Source organism: Schistocerca serialis, chromosome 1 (assembly GCF_023864345.2).
Source record: "Schistocerca serialis cubense isolate TAMUIC-IGC-003099 chromosome 1, iqSchSeri2.2, whole genome shotgun sequence".
NCBI classification, from domain to species: Eukaryota; Metazoa; Arthropoda; class Insecta; order Orthoptera; family Acrididae; genus Schistocerca; species Schistocerca serialis.
Window position 1 is genome coordinate 1,285,975,613 of NC_064638.1, and position 25,442 is coordinate 1,286,001,054.

The 25,442-nt window shown below is 38.6% G+C and overlaps 1 protein-coding gene across 1 annotated transcript in view; it reads right to left on the minus strand.

The window, feature by feature from the left end:
- The window catches only part of LOC126419664 (lysosomal alpha-mannosidase-like), a 247,851-nt gene that overhangs the window by 17,173 nt on the left and 205,236 nt on the right, over positions 1 to 25,442 (minus strand). Inside the window, exons 13-14 of the mRNA XM_050086854.1 lie at positions 22,893 to 23,010; positions 22,522 to 22,798 (exon numbers count right to left, since the gene is read on the minus strand). Coding sequence (XP_049942811.1) covers positions 22,522 to 22,798; positions 22,893 to 23,010 — 395 coding nt within the window. The remainder of the gene's footprint in view (positions 1 to 22,521; positions 22,799 to 22,892; positions 23,011 to 25,442) is intronic.

The window sequence follows — 25,442 nt, forward strand, 5'->3', positions numbered from 1 at the left end:
GCCTTAATTTGAGGAAGAAATTTCTGAGGATGTACGTCTGGAGTACAGCATTGTATGGTAGTGAAACATGGACTGTGGGAAAACCAGAACAGAAGAGAATCAAAGCATTTGATATGTGGTGCTATAGACGAATGTTGAAAATTAGGTGGACTGATAAGGTAAGGAATGAGGAGGTTCTACGCAGTATCGGAGAGGAAAGGAATGTGTGGAAAACACTGATAAGGAGAAGGGACAGGATGATAGGACATCTGCTAAGACATGAGGGAATGACTTCCATGGTACTAGAGGGAGCTGTAGAGGGCAAAAACTGTAGAGGAAGACAGAGATTGGAATAAGTCAAGCAAATAATTGAGGACGTAGGTTGCAAGTGCTACTCTGAGATGAAGAGGTTAGCACAGGAAAGGAATTCGTGGCTGGCCGCATCAAACCAGTCCGTAAAAAAAAAAAAAAAAAAAAAGTCCAATACGCTGCAAGAGAAGCTAAGCTTTCACATATAATGTTGGTCTTTTATGCATGTATTACATTTTAAGATATATCACACAAATGTGCCAAGTAAAATTTTTAATAATGTCTTAAAAATGTGATCTTCTGGGCTATAAATTCTTCTAAGTGGCTTGGCATCAAAGAGCTGATTTTTAAATGAGTCCCAGATTCCCAGTGAAGTAGGCGTCGACCTGATATTAAGTTTTTCAATGTGGTTTAGGGATGTAAATTTCCTTGGGTACCAGTACTTTGTTATCTCATGTCTGGTTCTTTGTTATGGCATAATTCCATACATGCTAGAAGATGCAAACGTACACTTGAAATGCACCGAACAGTTGAAACTAGCCAATAGTTTGAAATTAAACCCTTTGTTTCAAATACATTGACTGCCTCAGCGGAAAAGATTAATAAAAGAAAATTTCTTCAGCAAACCGATAAAAATTACTTCATTGTTCTGCATGGCAATTAATGCTTGACTGTCAGAAAGGTGGAAATAAAATAAAATCTGAAACTAATAACATATTTTAGCCTTCCGTACTTACGTGAATGTATTTTAATTCACATGATAGCTCCCGGCCAAAGAAATCAATTTTGTTTTCATTTGACGTGAGTGCAGTAGACAAAGAGGAAACAGCTAAATCACTAAATGTAAACACGGGTCACATGGAGACTACCCGCTTTCCTATTGTAACTCAGACTGCTCTGCGCATCAGACCCGTATCTACGATATTTCTGAACCGGGGCAATAGTAGATAGTGGTGTCCCTCGAGAATTTGGGAGAGGACGTCAAAAATTTAAAAAAAATCGAATTTTCAAAAATACGTTCATTTTGTAGCGCACATCTTTCTGAAGACTCAGATACATAAAACTTACGTGTCCAAGGAATTGTTATACATGCTATCTGATCTTAAGTGTGCCAAAGTGCAGTGCCACACCTCTTCACACAGCATTCTTCTATCGTACGTGACTGTATTTCGGTCTGTGGAATTGAAATGTGTATATTTTTTACTGGATGCCATAAAACTATATTCAGGACAGCAGAAATTAAAATGTCCTATGGTGCCATGCCTCTCCTGCTCCCAGTCGGCCAGTTTGACATCCTGCCCCTCTTTTCCTCTTTTCCTATTTTTCCTATTTTCCTATATTTTTAACATTTTTTTTTTAATTTGCACTCTTTATTCCCTATTAGCTAACAACTTGCTGCTTTGTGTGACATAAAATTAAGTATAGGTTACATAAAGACAGTAAAGAGAAGAGACAAGCAAGGCAGTACACATTTCTTCAATCCTTAGCTCCTAGAATTTTTTTCTCTCTAATCTTGCTACAGCTTTACATGGTATGCTTTCCTTTCTGCGAAAGGATCTGTTACCTCATCAACGTTTGTCACACGTTTTGCTACATGAAAAATCGAAATGTCATCTAATACTGAAAAAGCTGTAATTACAAATAGGCCCAAGATTGGTGTGGTTTCTCGACCTGATTGCCTATATTTTGTCACTGTCTGCAAGATAAAACAAAATAGGCCTTTATAATACTGCAGCAATTGAAACACACGCCAAATAAACGCGACTATTTTGGCAGAAATGGTCACTTTTAGAACATGACAGAATCTAATTCACAAAGTACCAATATCAAATGCCTATTAGGCCTACTACAAGCAAAAAGCTTTATGTTAGGAAATAGTTTTGCACTTCATTCATACGCTCCAGTTTCTCAAGGATGAGATCGAAAAGTAGTAGTGCAAAATTTTTATATAAATTTGGAATACTGGTAGTCTTATTCTTCCATAATTTGTGTGATGTCCCCATTTCTTCTCCTTCTAACAAACAATGTTGTCATCACTAATTCTGTTATCTATTCCTGCCAATATCAAAGCTTATTCACCGGTTAACTTCACTAACTCTGCCAGAATCACCAGTTTAGTTATCCCGTGATTATTTTCCACTTAGGCATTGTTATGTGTTCGTACAACGCTTTTACCACCCTACTTCCAGAATAGACCTTAAAGAGGCTGCTAGCCAGAGACTGTACAACTGCCCCTTGCTAGTATAGTGATCTGGCCAAAACTTTTCTGTCAAAATTTCATTTTCATGGATACACCGAGAAGATAATACGTAATGTTCCTTACCTGTTATTACTGTTAGTCATTTATTTGCACTCTAGTAGTCTGAATCCATGGATTTCGCTGGTAATCATAACAATGCTCATAATTCGCAAACCCAATCAACCACATAATCAGACAGCAGTTGGCTTTCATTTGTTCAGCTATACTCTGCTCAGTTCGCATAGCCCATTTTGTCTGCAGGAAAATTTATTTCTAGATGTGATGAGGATTCCACTGACAGAGACATCACGTAAACTATGCACGCATTCACAAATCAACTTACGATTCATTCAGAAATCAACTTGGAACATGTTCAACAATGTTCAAAAACTGACAGGGACACGTTTCAAAGTCATACGAATGACTGATAGACCAAAGTGCACTGGGTGCTAGAAGCTTTGTGAAACAAGGTTTATATGAATTTGACCCCCCCCCCCCCTCCCACCACTCCTAGATCCAGGGCTGCTGCGCAATCTGGCAGCTTGGGCGCGCCAGTAAAATTTTTCCCGGTAGCACCTAGCTGCCATTTTTTATCTTTTGCTGTGACTGCTTACACAGCCAACAGCCACGTTTCTGTAGCCAGAAGCGGAAGAAGATACTACTCAACTGCGCATGCACAAGATCCCACCTGTTAACAGTTGTGATGTCATGCTCATCGGTGGCAATTTGTTGTTACAAAGCATTGCATAGTCTTCCTAAAGCCTTTGACACATTTTGCTGTTGGCAGACGATTGTATGAGCACTGTGTTTTGTTGCTGTATATGGAGCATTTCCTTTGCAATTTATTGCCGGCCGCGGTGGCCGAGCGGTTCTAAGCGCTTCAGTTCGGAACCGCGCGACTTCTACGGTCGCAGGTTCAAATCCTGCCTCGAGCATGGATGTGTGTGATGTCCTTAGGTTAGGCAGGTTTAAGTAGTTCTAAGTTCTAGGGGACTGATGACCTCAGATGTTAAGTCCCATAGTGCTCAGAGCCATTTGAACCATTTGAACCTTTGCAATTTAAGTTTTATTTTAGTTTTTTCTCTCGTTCATGTTTTTTTGCTGCAGTATTATTCTGCAGTATCAGGATAAAGTAATATCCTTTGTTAGAATATTGGTTCTTACCAGTCAAAATTACAAAAATTTAACTGAGAACAAAAACAGTGAAAAATTCCCGGAATTCAAAAAAATTACCGGGTTTTTCCCGGTTTACTCCCGGATGAAAAAATTCCCGGGTTTTTCCCAGATCTCCCGGTTGTCCCAGGTCGTAGACACCCTGTTCAAGCAGCCAGGAGAGGTGGAAGGTACTGCTCATATGTGACTCAACTGTGCATATGCATGAGCCTGCTGCCAACTGCTCAACTTAATCTAATGTAAACAGTTGTGACATTACGCTCATAGGAAGCAGTTTGTTGTTACGAAGTATTTCATAGTGTTCATCCCAAGGCCTTTGACACATTTTGCTGTTGGCAGACTCTTGTGTGTGCATGGTGTTTTGTTGTTGTAAATGGCACAGTTTCCTTGTAACTGAAGTTTTATTTTGGTTTTTTCCTCTCGTTTATGTTTTATTGCTGCAGTATTATTATTCTCCAGTAGTAGGATACAGTAATATTCTTTGTCAGAGTATCTGTTGATACCAGTCAAAACTACAACAATTTAATTTAAAACTAAAACAATGAAAAATTCCTGGAATTCCAAAAAAATCCTGGGTTCTCCTGGTTATCTCCAAGATGAAAAAATTCTTGGATTTTTCCTGTATTTCCCAGGGCATATACGTTGGTAGTAGTCATGGGAAAGGAGTAGGCCAATTGTTACAGAATAAGCTAGGTATAGAATACCAGGCCACAAGCAATGTAAAACCTAGTCATGTGACAAGAGAACATAGTGGCCTTGTGCAGAGATTTTGATGGAGAGGATAAGCTACTTATAGCTGGAGAATTAGAAAACAGCCTGGCTAGCAATTTTGGGTATAGTATTAAAGGTGACCTGGAAGAAATATGAGTATCAACAGCACACACTCATGGCAGATTTGTGGAGGTTATGCAGGCCCCTGATAAGACTTGGGTTAACACAGCTCTCAGCCATGTAAACAAAGAGCTGAGAAAATTGCTTTTGACTGACATGAAGTTTCATATCTGTGTTGTGCCTATTGCTGTAATTAGGAGATGGGATGCACAAATGTGGCCTGCGACTGAATAGGAGGCGGAAAATCAGAACAGCTGAGCATCAGGATCATAATGCGTGTAACAGTCCCCAGAGAAGCAAAATTAGTTTGTTTCTTCAGAATATTAGGAGGCTGAAAGACAAGGTACATGGGCTTATTGCATGTCTAGAAGGTGTGGTCAGCTGTAAACTGATAGATGTTCTATGTCTCTCTGAGCACCGTGTAATCACACAGATGCATAAATTAAATATAAAGAATTACAGACTAGTGCAATTATGATGTAGTGTGAACATGAAAAAAGGAGGAGTTGCAACATATGTAAAAATTGGACACAAAGTCAAAAAATTGATAAAAGTAGTTTTTGTGTAGATCAGCCTAGAAGCATGTGCTTGTGAGTTGTTACTGCAGACTAAAGCTCCTGTAATTCTAACAGTCTACAGATCCCTCTAAGAATTGTTCAGTTCTTTATGAGGTATTTAGCTACATTATTGAGATACATGCCAGTTAATGGAAACATTTAGTAATTTGTGGAAATTTCAGTGTAGATATCTTAAAAGATTCTGATGGTTAAAATTATCTGGAATCACTATTTTATTTATTTATTTAACCTGATCTGAGCATGGTCATCAGCCACTCTCTTACACCGAACCAGGGTTTCACAAATGCAGCACCTTTCTTTTACATCAGAGTTTTCTGAGAAATAATAATTTTAAGATGACAAATATTATTAAAATCATTTGAGTGCCTGAAGTGGCAATGCGAGTAAATAATACTGACTATGAACTAATCAAGTTAGTACTAGTACTAGTAGTAGGAGTAGTAGTAGTAGCAGCAGCAGTAATAATAATAATAATGACAATAATAATAATAATGATAGTGGCAGATTTAAAAAGAATTTATTGGTGTATGAGATATATGTTTTCTTATACAGCAAGTTCTCGGGAAAGGAAATTTCAGGAGCTGCACCAACTCAAGAGCACTGGGAAATGAGGGAGATCTGATCAGAAGGAAGGATGTACAAGGGTTATGGCTGCATACAGAACCAATAGTAATCCTTCTGGTGGAAATGGATGTTTCTGTCCTGGTGTTTAGATAAAGAGTATTAAGGTCAAGGAGATATATGAGGGATACTGTTCATCGATAAGACAACAGAGAAGACATAAGGCATAGAAATCTCTGCACTTGTCTACACACAGCCAGAATAGCTGTGTCTATGAGGGGACATATTATCAGAGAGTTGAAAATCACAGACATAATGAACACAGGCTTTCGTAACCAGTTCCAGGTGCCATGGACATTCTTGAGAAAGGTCTCAAGGGATAACATCACTGTAGTTAATAACTGGAAATATTGGAGCTGGGCCGGCCAGAGTGGACGAGTGGTTCTAGGCGCTACAGTCTGGAACCGCGTGACCGCCATGGTCGCAGGTTCGAATCCTGCCTCGGGCATGGATGTGTGTGATGTCCTTAGGTTAGTTAGGTTTAAGTAGTTCTAAGTTCTAGGGGACTGATGACCTCAGTAGTTAAGTCCCATAGTGCTCAGAGCCATTTGAACCATTTTTTTATGGGAGCTGGTACAAGTTTTTTTTTTCAGGTCAATAGGGAACAGCTTTTTATATTTCTGTAGGGCATGGAGAGATGCTTATGGATTCTTGCCCATTGAAGTTACATGCACCGTCAAATTCAGATTCTCATCTATTATTACTCCTAGACTATTTGCTTTTTATTTATTTATTTACACATCAAGTCCCATAGAACAATTGAGGAGCAAATCTCTAAGGTCATGGAACATGTCAGTACATGAAATTACAACATAAAAGTAATAACAGATAAAAATAAAATGTTTATGAACCTGAAAAAAGTCAAGCCCATTAGTTTAAGTAAACACAGTCAACAATACAACAAGAATCAGCTTAAGTTTTTAAGGAACTCCTTAACAGATGAGAATGAGTGACCCATGAGGACACTCTTCAGTTTCAATTTGAAAGCACATGGATTACTGTTGAGATTTTTGAATCTGAGTGGTAGCTTATTGAAAATGGATGCAGCAGTATACTACATACCTTTCTGGACAAGAGTTAGGGAAGTCCCGATCCGAATGCAGGTTTGATTTCTGCTGAGTATTAACTGAGTGAAAGCTGCTTATTCTTGGAAATAAGATAATACTGTTAACAAGAAATAACAGTAAGGAATATACATATAGAGAGGCCAATGTCAAAATACCCAGACTTGTGAACAGGGGTCGACAAGAGATTTGTGAACTTACACCACTTATTGCATGAACTGCCCATTTCTGAGCCAAAAATATCGTTTTAGAATTGGAAGAGTTACCCCAAAATATAATACCATACCACATAAGTGAATAAAAATAAGCAAAGTAGACTAATTATTTTGTTGAACGATTACTCACTTCAGATACCGTTTGAATAGTAAAAATGGCAGCATTAAGACTTTTGAACTAGATTCTGAACGTGGGATTTCCATGACAGTTTACTATCTACATGAACACTAAGAAATTTGAACTGTTCAATGTCACTAATCATATGCTCATTCTGTGAAATTAAAACATCGGGTTTTGTTGAATTGTGTGTTAGAAACTGTAAAAACTGAGTCTTACTGTGATTTAGCATTAATTTATTTTCTACAAACCATGAACTTAGGTCATGAACTGCCCTATTTGAGACCGAGCCAATGTTGCACACAACATCCTTTACTACCAAGCTAGTGTCATCAGAAACAGAAATATTTTAGAGTTAGTTGTAATACTAGCGGGCATATCACTTATATAAGAAAGGAACAGGAGTGGTCCCAACACTGACCCGTGGGGAACCCCCCACTTGACTGTACCCCCTCAGACCCCACATCACAGCCATTCTCAATAATGACCTTTCGCTGTGTGTTGCTAAGGTAAGAGGTGAAACAATTGTGTGCTGAAGGAGAAAAGTTTACATTTGTCCCACGTAACATTAAAGATGATAAGGGTTCCTGATGTTTTGGGCTAATGAGCCTACAATGACCAAAGTATGACTTGGGATTTGAATGGATACCCATAACCCATTTTGATAGTGCACACAGGTCAGTATTGAGATTCGCACTATATGGCTTGAGGTTTATTGGTTTTGCTCTTAGATACAACTGGAGGTCATCAGTGTACATGTGGTATTTGCAGTACGACAAAACTGATGACACTTCATTTACAGACAATGAACACTAAACCCTCAGGGACACCTGATACTATATGCCTCCATTGTGACTGTACAGCATCAGACATGAAGCACTGGTGGTGAGATGTCAGGTATAAGCGAAACCATAGCACTACAAATGGCAAGAAATTTAGGCTGCTAAGTTTGGCGAGTAAAATATCAAAGCTTTGCTGAAGTCTAAAAACCCAAAGATAGTTGCCTCTTGCATATCAAAAGCAAGCTTCCGCTCACCTGTTAGCTCTATTAAGGCAGATGTAGTGCTGTGATGTTTATAGGAATCTGATAGGTACAGATCTAGTAGGTTGTCTGCAGTTTCATAGTTTGTTAGCTGCTTGTGGACTAAATATTCTAAGGCCTCGGGGACTGCAGAAAGAATGTAAAACGGTTGGTAATCAGAGAGTGCTGTGGTAGTTTCATTTTTAGGTAGTGGTTCAACTAGTCCCTGTTGTCAGGCATCAGGGAAAACTCTTGTGGTTAAGGATTGGTTCAAGATACCTATTATAGCGGGCAGTAGTGTGTCGGTAACATCTCCATCATTTGGACTGTGATGCCATCATTTCCAGTTTATGCTGATCTGATACACATGAGAGTATTTTTGATGGTATTGCAAGTAACATACTTTAGATAGAATTTTTTGTGGCTACAGTAATGTACCCCCATGAAGTAAGCAATGAGTCATTGGCCGAAAGCGTGACGTGTGAAAATCTTTTTGTTGTGTCTATCTGCAACTCAGCATCTCTGCTATATAGTGAATTATTTCTTTAAAGTTATATATTTTCAAATTGTTTACAAAACAACCTCATCCCCTTCAAAATACTCTCCATTACAAGTAATACATTAGTGCCACTGGTGCTTGCACTGTTCGAAACACTTTTTGTAGTTATCTTTAGAAATGGCTGGCAGCTCCTCCCACATTTTCTTCTTGACTTTCTCAATGTTATTGAACTGGTGCCCTTTCATGCCCATTTTCATGTGTCAAAATAAGAAAAAGTCACACAGAACCAGGTCAGTTGAGTAAGGTGTGTGGCGCAGGGGAACCATGCCATTTTTACCCAAAAACTGTCTTACAGAGATGTCTGTGCGTGCAGGTGTGTTGTCATGGTGGAAGAAACAGTCTCCTGTCTGCCACAAATCGGGTCTTTCTTTTAATGAACACTGTTGTGCAAACTGCTTAAAACTTCCATAAAGGTTTGATTGACAGTCTGACCTGGGGGAAGAAATTTGATATGAACTATGTCCTTGGCGCCAAAAGAAGCAAATCAGCATTCTTTTGATGTTTGATGTGACTTTATGCCTTTTTTCTTTTTTGGACAGGGTGCTGATGTTTTCCATTGGCTCAAGTGTTGCATTTTTCTGGGTCATAATCACAGCACCATGACTCATTACTGGTAATAACCTTTGACAGAAAATATGGATCAGTTTCAGGCTGTTGTTTCACAGCATGACGTGTTTCAACTCGATGTTCCTTTTGCTTGTCAGTCAGAACCTGAGGAACAAAGTTTGCAGCTACCATATTTATTCCCAAATCTTGTGTTAAAATTCGCTGAATCAAGTTCCAAGATAACCAACTAATCTCTGTTAGTTGATCAATTGGCTGCTGATGGTCTGGGAGCATAAGTTCTTGAGTTTTTTATTATTTTCGTTGATTTGGGCAGTTGATGGATGTCCAGAAGAAGGTTTCATGAACTGACATGTCGCCATTTTTAAATCAAGCAAACCACTCCTACACGCGAGTTTTTCCCATAGCGTCATCTTCGTAAGCTCTTTTCAACATTAAAACAGTTTCGGCAGCATTTTTATCATGCAGAAAACAAAATTTCACAGCTGCACATTCTTTACTTAAACTTGTCACCATGAAAAATAAAACAAGAACAAAGAAATATTAGCAAAACAATCACTGCAGACGAACAGAACAAGTCAGGTCAACAACACAGGCAGTACTGAACTGGCAATGAGTTCCGCTGTACGTGCCTAGCAGCAGAGGTGGGTACTATACACGCTCTGCCCACAGCAATGTTATTCTGTTTTGTGTGCTTGTATGGGCATGCCTGAGCTATGTATTTCTCATAGCTTGACTGAGTCTATTCTGCCTCTGCTTGTAAGCAATATGATTTTAAGGCACAGGGTCTACTTTGTATACCCATTTTGCTGTATCTCTAAGATTCATGAGCCATTTGGTTCTTCGGTTAACTAAGGTGCAAGTTTCCTTCTTACTTTTTCCATCCTTAGGGGAGCATGTTTGTCACATAGTTGAGTAAATTTGTTAATAAATAGTTTATGTCTGAGAAGGGAATAGAAGATGTCCCCCGAACTATTTCTTGCAACTCTCTTGCATGTTCAGACAAATTAATGCATTTGAATTTTTCCAATCTGATTTCAGTGGTAAAATTCCTAACTCATGTGCAGCAAGACAGCAGGATCCTAACTACATTCTTATAGAAAGTGTTCAGGCTAAAGCAATTAATGTGCACCCAATTGTTAATGCACTATCTGATCATGTTAATGCACAGTTAATGGAAATAAGCAACACTGCACCTTGAGACATATCGTGTTGGAAACTTTCCATCTGTTATGCCTCATACTCCCACCAATAACCAAACTTTTTCCTGAGTTCTCATTCTATTTTTAACACAGTTACACACGAAATATTTAACATGTACATAGATACTTGAAAGTATTATGTACGTGTATGCAGTTATCATATTGGATGTGCTCATTTCAGTAATGCGATTACTTTTATTACAAATTTGATCAATTAAAAGTTATACCTAATTGAAAGTTCTACTGCAATATATATGAAACTAATTAACTTCTGAGATAATTAACACTGACATCCATAAGTAGCTATATCTTCCCTGCCATATTCCGCCTATATGCTTGCTAGATTTGGAACTCTGACACTGCTCTTTTGTTGCTATACTTTTTCCAAATCAAATGACACATGCTACTAATTAATTAAGCCACTACTTCAGGTTTCAGATAATTTATCGTAATCTAAAAATTTTGCAAGATGAACGCCATATTCATAAGTGGGTTATTCCAAACACAGAAGCAAGAGGTGGTTCTTTATACTTCAATAATTTAGTAACCTTCAGTATATTCCCTAAACAAAACAGCTACTGAAATTTGTAGTTCATTCAAAAGAGTTGTCAGAACATGGATTTTCTGAGATTAAGAAAAATTTATACATCAGTATTTAAATAACCCATCTCAACCAAAAATCACCAGTCAGTGATCAACAAGCAATCATGTAATGTCAGTATCACTTTATGTCAATGTTTTCAAGTTTCATTTGTCATTTTAACATAACCATGAAATTGTGGGCCCTGCTAGCTGCCACTTAATACATTTGCTTCAATCACTTGTAAAAGCCTGTGAGTGTCAAGTATTGTGCAACATCTTTGTATCCACAAATCTCGGCTGTGATAGTAAACACACAATATGCACATTTAACTTTTTCATGAAACCTACTTACCAGTTATTTTAATTATGTTACCAAGTTTTTACAAGACAATAACATGTGAATTATGTTTTATAACTTTTCCCCTTGGTTATGCGAATAATATTTCATTCTTGCATTTCTAGTGAACATCACAATTTTTGCAATATACATCTTAATGATCCAAAAGAAGAAGCTTGTATATGATGTCAGTGTTTAAGGGTTGGTGTCCAATAAAAAAATCTTGATTAAAATATAAATCATCAGGGCATTTTGGTATATTAGGAATGAAGCACAACATTGAATTTTAATTTTGACATTTGTTATTCTTACACGCATTCATCTCAAGACTGTTCACAAACATTATACATCACATCACAAAAAAAACTGTTCTAACATAAATTTAGCATTCCCACCAGCAGATGTCCCACAGGGAACAGATGAGTTGTCATGGATACAACAGAGGGGTAGTTCAAAACCTGCCACGGAGGGTGCATATTCCACGTCACATCGGCAAACCTGCTGATGGAAGTGCTTATTTGCAAGTGGCAGTAAGTAGAACAGGCCAGTGCTGCCCCTTCAGAGCTAGACTGCCATGGACTTAGCCTAGTGCTTGTCCCAAGAGTTACTGTGAGCTCAATCATTAGCCACAGATGCCATCAGCATGCTGCGTTATTGTTGTGCGTGTATCTATGCGGGTATGGGTGCTCTGCTGCCCATAGTTCCAGTCACATATTCACAGAACTCTATTCCCTGGTTGTTACTGAGTCACCATCAGCATGTGAAGTACTGCACCAACTGTGTTGAGCAGTGGCATTGCCATGTCTTCTGCAGATACTAAAGTGACATTCTTACACATGTGATGTATCTGCTTTTTTCCTTTTTCTTTTCCTCTTTTCAAAGTGTTCTTTTTGGCTAACCAGGTGCACAGCATTTCTGCAAAGCTGATAGGAACAGTTGTGCCTACAGAGACACAGCAGCAACTACAACAGCAGCAGGAGCAGAGGCAAATGCTGATAACCCAGAATACAGACTCATTTCACATCCTTAACTCAGTGGTGGGGCAACTTTCTTCTCCACCCCTGCTGCTGCTGCCCCCCTAACGCCATTTGCTGGCTTTGATGATTCTACAGAAAGGTGGGAGAATTATCTGTGTGCTGCACTGTCAGATAAGGCATAGTGTCAAACCGGTTGACAGGGCCATCTTATTGTTGTCTAGCTGGGTGGATTTATATGAAGTTGTCCAAAATTTGAAACCCAAGAAGCTTTCCCTTTGTGTGCTTTGATGGTTGCTTACACTGTATTTCAGCCATCAAACCCATGTGGTAGTGGTGCAGTTGCAATTTCACCAGCCCTGGGTAGTCCTACGCAGTCTGGGTTGCAGATTTGCAAGGACTCTCATGCAAGTGTTGTCGAGTTCCAAATGTACTACCATTTTTGCAAACTTGCCACTTCAGAACATGATGCAGTTTAGCTGCTGATTATGTAGTTCAGATTAGGGCATAAACCTTTCCTGACCTTTCTTTAGCCATCATTGCCAAAATTGCAGAATCGCATGATCTTACGGTGGAGGCAAGGGACATCCTTTGTGATAAATGCCAGGTGACTCAATTTGATGTGCACAGTAAATACCCCCCCCCCCCCCCCCCCGGTGTCCTGTGAGCTACTACAGGCAGCCTCTCAGCCTCTACTCCTGTTGATTTACTTGTGTTGTCACTGTTGACAATGCCAGTGTGCCAGTGTAGAGGCACTGCAACATGGTCCCATCTTCATCTGTGGTGAGCTCAGTGGGTTCATGCTGCTTGCTGCATCATAATTCCAACCAGTGGTGTTTTTGGGTCCTCAACGTCATTCCTCTACCAGTATCTGGGTGAGTCAGCAGTCCTGCCCCAGTTGTCATTTGTATGCAACAGATTTCAACCTGGATCTGCTGTTTTGTGTCATGCCATCAGGTGACACTTGGGGCAACTGCCAGGTGTTGAGATGAGTCACAAAGGTTGCCAGTTGTTTGTGGTGGTTGTCGGGGGCAAACGTCGTGCCAATCATTTGGATCCATGTCCTGTTGGGGCATTGCTGCTGTGGCCTTCCAATCGGCTGAACCACAGGGTAGATTGTGAAGATGTTCCTGGAGCGGGATCCCACTTGATGCAGTGTGCCTCACTGTTGCCATCCACTCCACACATTCCACCATCCTCCCATCAATCACACCCTCTGGTCCAGGTATGGCTTGCATCTCTGCCTGCCATCATGGATCCCATTTATTTCAACGCCCCCCCCCCCCCCTCCTCCCTCCACCTCCTTTGGTAATGGAGGTGACATCAACCCCACTGTCATCAGTGGACCTGTCATTGCTGCAGACACCATGTCCTTTCACCCTTCTGGAGGAGACAGTGTTGCCTCCTTTCATGATCAGTACACTGCCACGCCCTCTGGTGCTCTCTCCAGTTTGGTGCTGGAGGTCGCAACCCAATCCTGGGCATTTTCTACCCCATGTTGACATATGAGAGTGAAGAAGTATTTAGCATGGGCCTGCAGATGTCCTGATGGAGACATATGAGTTGACATGGGTAGGACAGTGGAGTATTTCAGAAACCCGCCAGGGAAAATGCACATGTTGTGTCATATGGGCAGACCCGAAGACAGAACTGTTTATTTGTGAGCAGCAGTAAATGGAGCAAGCCAGCACTCCTGCAGATATAGACCACCATGGGCCCAGCCTAGTGCTTGTACTGAGAGCTCTTCAGTGCCCAGTCGCAAGGGCACCCATCCCCATAGGGAAGAGGGAACTGCAGACCTTGCCTAGCTTTCAGTGAAAGGAAAAAATATAGTGTATTCAGATGCTTTTCTTTCAGGAAAACTATTTAAAAGTTAGTATTACACAGGTTTTTAACAGGTATTGAACTGAAATCTTTTGTAGCTACTTACAAGTCACCACTTGCTTTCCAAAATATTAAAAATACACCATAGCCCCAGCCCCCGGCCACCGTCAAGTGACTGTGAAAAAGCACAGGTGACTCCTAAATATAATAAGTGTAAAAGAACAGCCCCACAAAATTATTGACCAATATCCTTAGCATATATCCCCACCCCCCATGAACCATGGACCTTACCATTGGTGGGGAGACTTGCGTGCCTCAGCGATACAGATAGCCGTACCGTAGGTGCAACCTTGTGGTTATCTGTTGAGAGGCCAGACAAACGTGTGGTTCCTGAAGAGGGGCAGTAGCCTTTTCAATAGTTGCAGAGGCTACAGTCTGGATGATTGACTGATCTGGCCTTGTAACACTAACCAAAACGGCCTTGCTGTGCTGGTACTGCGAACGGCTGAAAGCAAGGGAAACTATAGCCCTAATTTTTCCTGAGGCCATGAAGCTTTACTGTGTGGGAAAACTGGCATTATACAGATCAGAGCGTGGTATGTCAGATCCCTTAATCGAGCAGATAGGTTAGAAAATTTAAGGAGGGAAATGGTTAGGTTAAGGTTAGATATAGTGGGAATTAGTGAAGTTCGGTGGCAGGAGGAACAAGAGTTCTGGTCAGGTGAATACAGGGTTATAAATACAAAATCAAATACGGGTAATGCAGGAGTCAATTCAATAATAAATAGGAAAATAGGAATGCGGGTAAGCTACTACAAACAGCATACTGAGCACATTATTGTGGCCAAGATAGATATGGAGCCCACGCCTACAACAGTAATACAAGTTTATATGCCAACTAGCTCCGCAGATGATGAAGAGAATGATGAAATGAATGATGAGATAAAAGAAATTATTCAGATAGTGAAGGGAGACGAAAATTTAATAGTCATGGGTGACTAGAACTCGATAGTAGGAAAAGGAAGAGAAGGAAACATAGGAGGTGAATATGGAATGGGAGTAAGGAATGAAAGAGGAAGCCACCAGGTAGAATTGTGCACAGAGCATAACTTAATCATAGCTAACACTTGGTTCAAGAATCATAAAAGAAGGTTGTATACATGGATGAAGCCTGGAGATACTAGAAGGTATCAGACAGATTATATAATGGTAAGACAGAGATTCAGGAACCAGGTTCTAAATTGTAAGACATTTCCAGGGACAGATGTGGACTCTTACCACAATCTATTGGTTATGAATTGTAGATTAAAAGTGAAGGAACTGCAAAATGGTGGGAATTTAAGGAGATGGGACCTGGATAAAATTAAAGAGACCTTTGGAGAAAAGAGGACCACTTGTATGAACATCAAGAGCTCAGATGGAAACCCAGTTCTAAGCAAAGAAGAGAAAGCAGAAAGGTGGAGGGAGCATATAGAGGGTCTATACAAGGGTGATGTTCTTGAGGACAATATTATAGAAATGGAAGAGAATGTAGATGAAGATGAAATAGGAGATATGATACTGCATGAAGAGTTTGACAGAGCACTGAAAGACCTAAGTCGAAACAAGGCCCTGAGAGTTGACAACATTCCATTAGAACTACTGACAGCCTTGGGGGAGCCAAACCTAGCAAAACTCTACCATCTGGTGAGCAAGAGGTATTAGACAGGTGAAATACCCTCAGACTTCAAAAAGAATATAATAATTCCAATCCCAAAGAAAGCATGTGTTGACAGATGTGAAAATTATCAAACTATCAGTTTAATAAGCCACAGATGAAAAATACTAACATGAATTCTTTACAGACAAATGGAAAATCTGGTAGAAGCTGACCACAGGGAAGATCAGTTTGGAATCCATAGAAATGTTGGAATACGTGAGGCAATACTGACCCTACGACTTATCTTAGAAAATAGATTAAGGAAATGCAAACCTACGTTTCTAGCATTTGTAGACTTAGAGAAAGTGTTTGACAACGTTGACTAGAATACTCTCTTTCAAATTCTGAAGGTGGTGGTGGTAAAATACAGGGAGCAAAAGGCTATTTACAATTTGTGCAGAAACCAGATGGCAGTTATAAGAGTCGAGGGGCATGAAAGGGAAGCAGTGGTTTGGAAGGGAGTGAGACAGTGTTGTAGCTTATCCCCAATGTTATTCAATCTGTATATTGAGCATGCAGTAAAGGAAACAAAAGAAAAATTCAGAGTAAGAATTAAAATCTATGGAGAGGAAATAAAAACTTTCAGGTTCGCTGATGGCATTGTAATTCTGTCAGACACACCAAAGGGCCTGGAAGAGCAGCTGAATGGAATGGACAGTGTTTGAAAGATATAAGATGGAGATCAACAAAAGCAAAATGAGAATAACAGAATGTAGTCGAATTAAATTGGGCGATGCTGCAGGAATTAGATTAGGAAATGACGCACTTAAAGTAGTAAAGCAGTTTTGCTATTTGGGGAGAAAAATAACTGATGATGGTCGAAGTAGAGAGGATATAAAATGTAGACTGGCAATGGCAAGGAAAACATTTCTGAAGAAGAGAAATTTGTTAACATCAAGTACAGATTTAAGTGTCAGGAAGTCATTTCTGAAAGTATTTGTATTGAGTGTAGCCTTGTATGGAAGTGAAATGTGGACGATAAATAGTTTAGACAAGAAGAGAATAGAAGCTTTAGAAATGTGGTGCTACAGAAGAATGCTGAAGATTAGATGGATAGATCACATAACTAATGTGGAGGTATTGAATAGAATTGGAGAGAAGAAAAATTTGTGGCACACCTTGACAAGAAGAAGGGATCGGTTGGTAGGGCATATTCTGAGGCATCAAGGGATCACCAATTTAGTATTGGAGGGCAGCGTGGAGGGTAAAAACCACAGTGGGAGACCAAGAGATGAATACACTAAGCAGAATGATGTAGGTTGCAGTAGGTACTGGGAGTTGGTACTGGGAGTTGGGATAGAGTAGCATGGAGAGCTGCATCAAACCAGTCTCAGGACTGAAGATCACAACATCAACAATCCTTAACATCAGCTTGCTGCAGATCTCTTGAACATATTCTGAGCCTGAATATAATAAATTTCCTAGAGACTGAAAAGGTTCTGTCCATGAATCAGCACTGTTTTGGAAAGCATCAGTCATGTGAAACTCAGCTTGCCCTTTTCTCACATGATGTACTATGGGCTAGGGATGAAGGGCAACAAGCAGACACTATATTTCTAGATTTTTGAAAAGCATTTGACACAGTGCCCTACTGCAGACTGTTAGTGAAGGTACAAGCATATGGAATATGTTCCCAGATATATGAGTGGCCCAAAGACTTCTCAAGTAATAGAATGCAGCATTTTGTCATAATACAGGGTGTATACATGGACAAGGAAGAAAATTTCCTGGATTTCCCGGTTAAAAATACACTTTCTCCTGGGTGAAAACACACTTTTTCCGTGTTAAGTGACAGCATATTTTCCCTTATCAATCCTTTGAATGGTTAAGGCTTTATACACGGGCGTACAGTTTCCTGGCACTTTAGAAAACGAAACTCAGAGAAAAAGACGCATTTTGGAAATATCTTTTACGTGCAGCAAAATGTACATTGCGTATTTTTGTATTACGAATGTATACGTTGGAATTCTGCCATACACCGCATGTTACTTTCTGAATCATTGATATCGAGATTGTGATGCATTTCTGTAAGCCAGTCATAGCTCATGTCATGTGATCTCGGCAGCCGATGACAGCGGATATTCAGAGCATAGGACACATGATGTAGTCAGCCAACAGCAACATCACTGTTAAGTAGCATGAACACACAAACAGGGAAATTTAACAGTTTAAATTAATATACATAGTGTTGCTACAAGAAAAGCAAAACTTTCACATATAATGTTGGTCTCTAAGGTTAATAAGCTGCAAGAGAAGCTATGATTTCGGATATAATGTTGATCTTTTTTGCGCGTACTACACTTTAAGATTCACACAAATGTGCCAGTAAAATTTTTAATAATGACAAATGTCTGATCTTCAGGGTTCGAAATTCTTCTAAATGGCTCGTCATCAAAAAGCAGAATTTTAAATGAGAGTCAAACGCTCTGTGATTTAAGAAATTCATGGTACATTCTTGCACATAGTTCAACTTATGTAAAAGAATATTTACTTTGAAAGTAACGCTTTTCAAAACACGATTTGCAATATTTATGCGTTAGAAATAGGTTCGTTTCAGCAGTTGCCAGAAAGTGCAAATAAGAGGCGTCACAGTGCTTGTGCAGCTACCATGACACAGGAAGACCGTATGTAGGTACATGTAAAACATTGAAAGATCATATATTATGTCATAAAAGAAAGAAGACATTAGAGGATACTCCAAGAGCATCAGAATTTCGTGAACCATAACTAAAATGTGAACATTTAAAGTGCATACTTAAGTGCACATTCGTATGTCCACATTCCAAATCAAGTAGACCTTGACCTGATGTTAAGCTTTGCAGTGTGGTTTTTGAGATGTAAATTTTCTTGAAGCACCAGAACTTTATTATATCATGTTTGGTTCTTTATTATGGCATAACTCCATACATGCTAGAAGATGAAAACGTGCACTTGAAATGCAGTGAACAGTTGAAACTAGCCAGTACTGTGGAAGTTAATATTTCGTTTCAAATACATTTGGTTTCAAATACACTGACTGCCTCACCGGAAAAGGTTAATAATAGTCAAATTTCCTTAGCAAACAGACAAAAATAACTTCATTGTTCTGCAAGGAGATTAATGCTTGAAAGTATGAAAGGAAGAAATAAAATAAAATCTGAAACTAATGACATATTTTAGCCTTCCGTAATTATGTGAATGTATTTTAATTCACTTGATAGCTCCCAGCCACAGATATCTGTTTTGTTTTCATTTGACGTGAGAATAAACGAAGTGGAAACAGCAAAATTGCTAAATGTAAACACGGGTCACATGAAGAATATCCCCTATAGCTCAGACTGCTCTGTGCATCATCCTCAGATCTACGATATTTGCGAACCGGTTAAAAAAAAATTGGATTTTCAAAAATATGTTCATCTTGTAGCACACATCTTTCTGAAAAGTCTGAAACATAAAACATATCTTTTCGAGGAAATGTAAGACATGTTATTTGATCTTAAGTGTGCCAAAGTGCAGTGCCACGCCCCTTCATAAAGCATTCTTCTATTGCACATCACCGTATTTTGCTCTGTGGAATTGAAATGTGTATATTTTGTACTGGATGCCATCAAACTATATTCAGGTCAGTAGAATGTCCTGTGGTGCCTATCCTGCTTCAAGTAGGCCGGTTTGACCGCCTGCACCTCTTAAAAAAAAAAAAAAAAATCTCGCATTTACTAGCAGATTGGATTATTTCTAATTGTGAGAACAAGAAATCTTCAGAAAATTTGCCTATTAGCTAATAACTTGCTGTTTTGTGTGATGTAAAATTAAATATTGGATACATAAAACCAATAAAGAAAAGAGACAAGCAACAAAGTACACATTTCTTCAATCCTTAGCTCCTAGCATTTTTGTCTGTCTAATCTTGCTATAGCTTTACATGGCATTCTTTCCTTTCTGCGAAGGAATCTATTACCTCATGAAAGCTCGTCAAACGACTTACTACATGAAAAATCGAAATGTTATCTAATACTGAAAAATCTGTTAACACAAGTAATACTCAAGACTGGTGTGGTTTCTCGATCTGATTGCATCTATTCTGGTATTACTTGTTCGTACAACACATTTTCCGCAATACTTCCACAAGTAAGAGTGATTTAAGGTGTGCCACAGGGGAGTGTCGTAGGACCGTTGATAATCACAATATACATAAATGACCTTGTGGATGACATCAGAAGTTCACTGAAGCTTTTTGCGGATGATGCTGTGGTATATCGAGAGGTTGTAACAATGGAAAATTGTACTGAAATGCAGGAGGATCTGCAGTGAATTGACTCATGGTGCAGGGAATGGCAATTGAATCTCAATGTAGACAAGTGTAATGTGCTGTGAATACATAGAAAGAAAGATCCCTTATCATTCAGCTACAATATAGCAGGTCAGCAACTGGAAGCAGTTAATTCCATAAATTATCTGGGAGTATGCATTAGGAATTATTTAAAATGGAATGATCATATAAAGTTGATCATCGTTAAAGCAGATGCCAGACTGAGATTCATTGAAAGAATCCTAAGGAAATGCAATCTGAAAACAAAGGAAGTAGGTTACAGTACGCTTGTTCGCCCACTCTTGAATACTGCTCAGCAATGTGGGATCCATACCAGATAGGGTTGATAGAAGAGATACAGAAGATCCAAAGGAGAGCAACGCGCTTCATTACAGGATCATTTAGTAATCGCAAAAGCGTTACGGAGATGATAGATAAACTCCAGTGGAAGACTCTGCAGGAGAGATGCTCAGTAGCTCGGTACGGGCTTTTGTTGAAGTTTCGAGAACATACCTTCACCGAGGAGTCAAGAAGTATATTGCTCCCTCCTACATATATCTCGTGAAGAGACCATGAGGATAAAATCAGAGAGATTAGAGCCCACACACAGGCATACCGACAATCCTTCTTTCCACGAACAATATGAGACTGGAATAGAAGGGAGAACTGATAGAGGTACTCAAGGTACCCTCCGCCACACACTGTCAGGTGGCTTGCGGAGTACGAATGTAGATGTAGATGTAGAATAGAACTTCAGCAGCTGCTAGCCGGGGACTGTACAACTGGTCCTTACTTGTGTAGCGACCTGGCCAAAAATTTTCTGTCAAAATTTCATTTTCTCGGGTACACTGAGAAAACATTACGTAATATTTCTCACCTGTTATTCCTGTCAGTCGTTTATTTCCATTCTGGTAGTCTGAATCTATGGAATTTGCTAGTAATTATAACAATGCTGATCATTTGCAAACCCAGTCGACCACATAATCAGACAGCAATTGGCATTCCATCTGTTCGGCTTTACTCTGCTAAGCTCGTATAGCCCCGACCCCTTTCATCTGCAGAAAGTTTATTTCTAGATGTGACGAGGATTCTCCTGACAGAGACATCACGTACACTATGCATGCTTTCAAAAATAAACTTATGATTCATTCAGAAATCAACTTAAAACGTGTTCAGAAACCAACAGGGAAGCATTTCAAAGTAATCGATAGATAAACGAGTGCTGGATGCTAGGCGCTTTGTGAACCAAGTTCTTTTTCCCTCCAGAATATGAATTTGGCGCCCCTATTCCCGGTTGCAACTATCTGCTTGCTGCGACAGCCAATAGCCACATTCCTGTAGCCAGAAGCGGGAGAATCTACTGCTCAAACGCGACTCACCTGCGCATGCGCATGAGCCCGCTCGTAACAGTTGTGACTTCACGCTCATCAGAGGCAATTTGTTGTTATGAAGCATTGCATAGTCTTCCTAAGGCCTTTGACACATTTTGCTGTTGGCAGACGCTTGCATGAGCACTGTGTGTCGTTCTTGTACATGGTGCATTTCCTTTGCAATTTAAGTTATTTTCGTTTTTTTCTCTTGTTTATGTTTTATTGTTGAAGTATTATTTTGCAGTAGCGGAATACAGTAATATCCTTTCTTAGAGTAACTGTTCTTACCAGTTGAAATTACAAAAATTTAACTGAAAACTAAAACAATGAAAAATTCCTGGAATCCTAAAAAATTACTGGGTTTCTTGTTTTGATGAGTATTACCACAAATATATTCAACTTTTTTTTTCTAAGGCTCTGTACATTTATAAACATTTAAAAGAATTGCAAAGTCCAAGTTTATATTACTTAAGTTATGCTCAAAATCCACATTATAAGGCTATGAAAATTTATAACAAAGTGAAAGGAAGAGTATTGCTCAGCAGAAACTAAGAAACGCTGAAAAAAACCTTACGTGAGAAACCAGTGCAGAAATGTTACTATTCAGTGGGAGAATTTCTAAATGACAACCTGAAACTTTGAGCAGGAGAGAGAAAGTACTTACGACTGTTAATTTTTAAAAGTTTCTTACTTTTGAAGAAAAATTATTAATTGCTTAATTACATAATTATTCACTGCTGTATATTGTATTACTGATATTATAAGGAAAATTGCAAGCCAGGTTTTGAATTTGACGAGCCTCCCGTACATTAAGTCAATGGCTTGAAATTGTATGACAATAAACTTCTATTCTGTTCTATTTTATTAATTTTTGCTGAATATGGAAATTCATTCTGAAACTCTAGGATGCATAATTAACAAAAGTATGTAAAATACAAAGCACATTAACTGCTAGGAACATCTGACAAACATACCATTATTTCAATTTCTCCATTTCTCAGGCTGGATCCTCCCTGTGCTCTGTCATTCAAAATAGCTAATTGTAGTCCTTTAGACACATCTTCTATAACTATTTTTGAAGTTATAGGATAGTAATTTCCAGAAATTGGTTCATAAACCTCTAAGTCCCACGTAGGTCTGAAGTTGATTACCCTTTTCAACATTTCTCTACCATTTGAGTCAGTATAAAATGTGTTATTGTTCACTAAGTCTGTTGTTATGCGAGTGATCACTTCTTTTCCAATACCATCACTGAAAATGAAAGTAATGACAAATAAATCATGTTATAAAACCTGCTGAAGTAATATTTAATAAAGTTGCTGGATAGAAGACACAAAAAACTTACTCAACTGGTATGGGACCCACCAACCATTCAAGTTCAATATAATTTTTATCTTTATACACTCTGGTCACTTGGCTTATCCAGTCAGTAAATGTCTGATGGACTTCTTCAACGAGCTCACCTACAACAGATGTAAGTTTTTCTCAAATCTTATTCTCACCAGGTTTACATTTTCTAGCAAATAGAAGTAGTTTATCCTGATTTTCTCAAAATATCTTATAACATTAGCCATTTTATATGTTCTCTTTCTGTTGAGTGTTGCATTTATTATATCTGTAAGTTTGTACATGCTTCAGTGTTTAATGATTGTATATTTTCTGTTTTTTTTTCTTTCTTTAACTTGCACTGTCAAATAAAATTGTTGTACTGTGCTTCAACCAATTATACATCATGAAATACACTGAAGTGAGATATACATTCAACAACAAAAGTGATCATGGTTAAATCTTGTAGATGAGTGTTACAAAAGATGACAAGATGCTTGTGGTGAACTCTACAATAACCACACTCCTTGTGGCTCGGTGGTTCAGTAGTTACATATCAGTTTACACATTCAAAGTTTCGTTGTTATGTCCCTATCCGCTAAAACTGTAACAGAATATTTGGCATCTGGTGATTCTGATAATACGCTTCAATAGAACTACACAACACACCAAGCCAAACTTAAACTGTCATCACTCCAAACTTGGCCAATATCCCTATAACCAACTGACCATAAAACGACCTCATATGAAAATTCACTTTTTGAAAATATTTGCTTCAAATCTCAAAATGGGACCCAGCAGAACTGATTCCATCAATCAAAATAAACAAGACAATTACACATTCAACCTATTAACAGAAAATGAGCCATGGCAAAGTATAACAAAAATTCATTTAATAAAATCAATACTACGCACCAACTCAATGGAAAATCACGCAGTTACATCACTCAATTACTTGAGAGCATGTCCAACATACAATACTCATTACTGACTGCATGCAATCCATGAAGTCTGCAAATATCGTCTATCTGTGCTATGGCTTCCTTTGAGTGACGAAATAATTAACTGATGTTTTACTTACAATAAGCTGTTGCACATCATCTCAAAATAGGTGATAACTGACTAACCCACATCAATATATTTAGGAATTTTCAGTTTGTTTATTTAAACATAGTATCTGAAAAATCGATCTGACATAAAGTCACTTCTACTGTTAAGTCAATCAAAATCATATTTTTGCCTTGTTACAATTATAACATCAACAAGGGAAATGCTGCTTAGTAATCATCAATAATAAAACTCTATTTTTTCAACTTTGTCATTGTTTTATTTCCAAAAATTTTACGAAGATACATAGTGTTCAAAAGCTAATTTGAGTTTCAATTTCTTAAAAAAATTAAACAAATAGCCATACATTATTTGAAATGATGGAAAATGACATAAAATCACAATTCATGCAATCCTAGTTCCCATCACGCACTACCCTCTTCTCTCTCCCCAGTCCTCTCCCTCACTCTTACTCTCTTGACAGTTACCAGCAAACTGCTTTAGTTTGTCATCTAGTGGTGCCCTCCAGTAAAAAATATGCAGTCATCTGAGTGGGGCTTACAAATGTCTCATTTTATTTCAATATGACCTCTCTGATGTGTTCAGCCACTACAGTTACTGAGTCAGATGGTCTATAAAAGCATCTTATTACCACCAAACAATAGAAAATCCAGGATGGAATGTAACAATATTATGAGAAGGAAAGTTGCCACTCACCATATAGCAGAGACGTTGAGTCGCAGAGGGCCACAACACAAAGATTTTCACACATAAAGCTTTCGGCCAATGGCCTTTGTCAACAATAGACACACAAACGCACACACGCACTCACACAAACGCAAACACAACAGCTGCCTTTGCATGAGTGTGTGTGGGTGCTTATGTGTGTCTATTGTTGACAAAGGCCATTGGCTGAAAGCTTCATGTGTGAAAATCTTCTTCTTGTGCCGACCTGTGATTCAACATCTCTGCTATATGATGAGTGGCAACTTTCCTTCTCATAATATTGTTACATCTTATTACCATATTTGACCCATTTTTGATGCATAGCTTATGTAACAACCTCACTAGACATTACTGAGTTCTTTGTGGCAGCTAACACAGCACCACCACCACTGGTGTGTAGCATATCCTTTTGGTGTATAGTCCAGACTGAAATTTAGCTTTCACTGATATGCGTTACTTGTTTCAACCAGCTTTGAGTCCCTACTACTGCATGGCCATTATTAGCTTTCAATGAGTGAGATTAATTCTGCAATCTTACCATGGATGCTCTTATGGTTAACAACACCCCTTTACTATTTCTCTTTCTTATGCATATTATTTTTTTCTCTTTCTTCTGATTTCCACTGTTATACATAAAAATTCAACCTGTATATGTTTGTGTTCACAGAATTTGAAAGGTATAATCTCTCAATTGACTTGAAATTTTGACACAATGTTACCTTCATACATGTGTATGTGTTTTCATATATCTGTTTTTAATATAACTAATATACACAAATTTGTAGTCTGTAAAGGG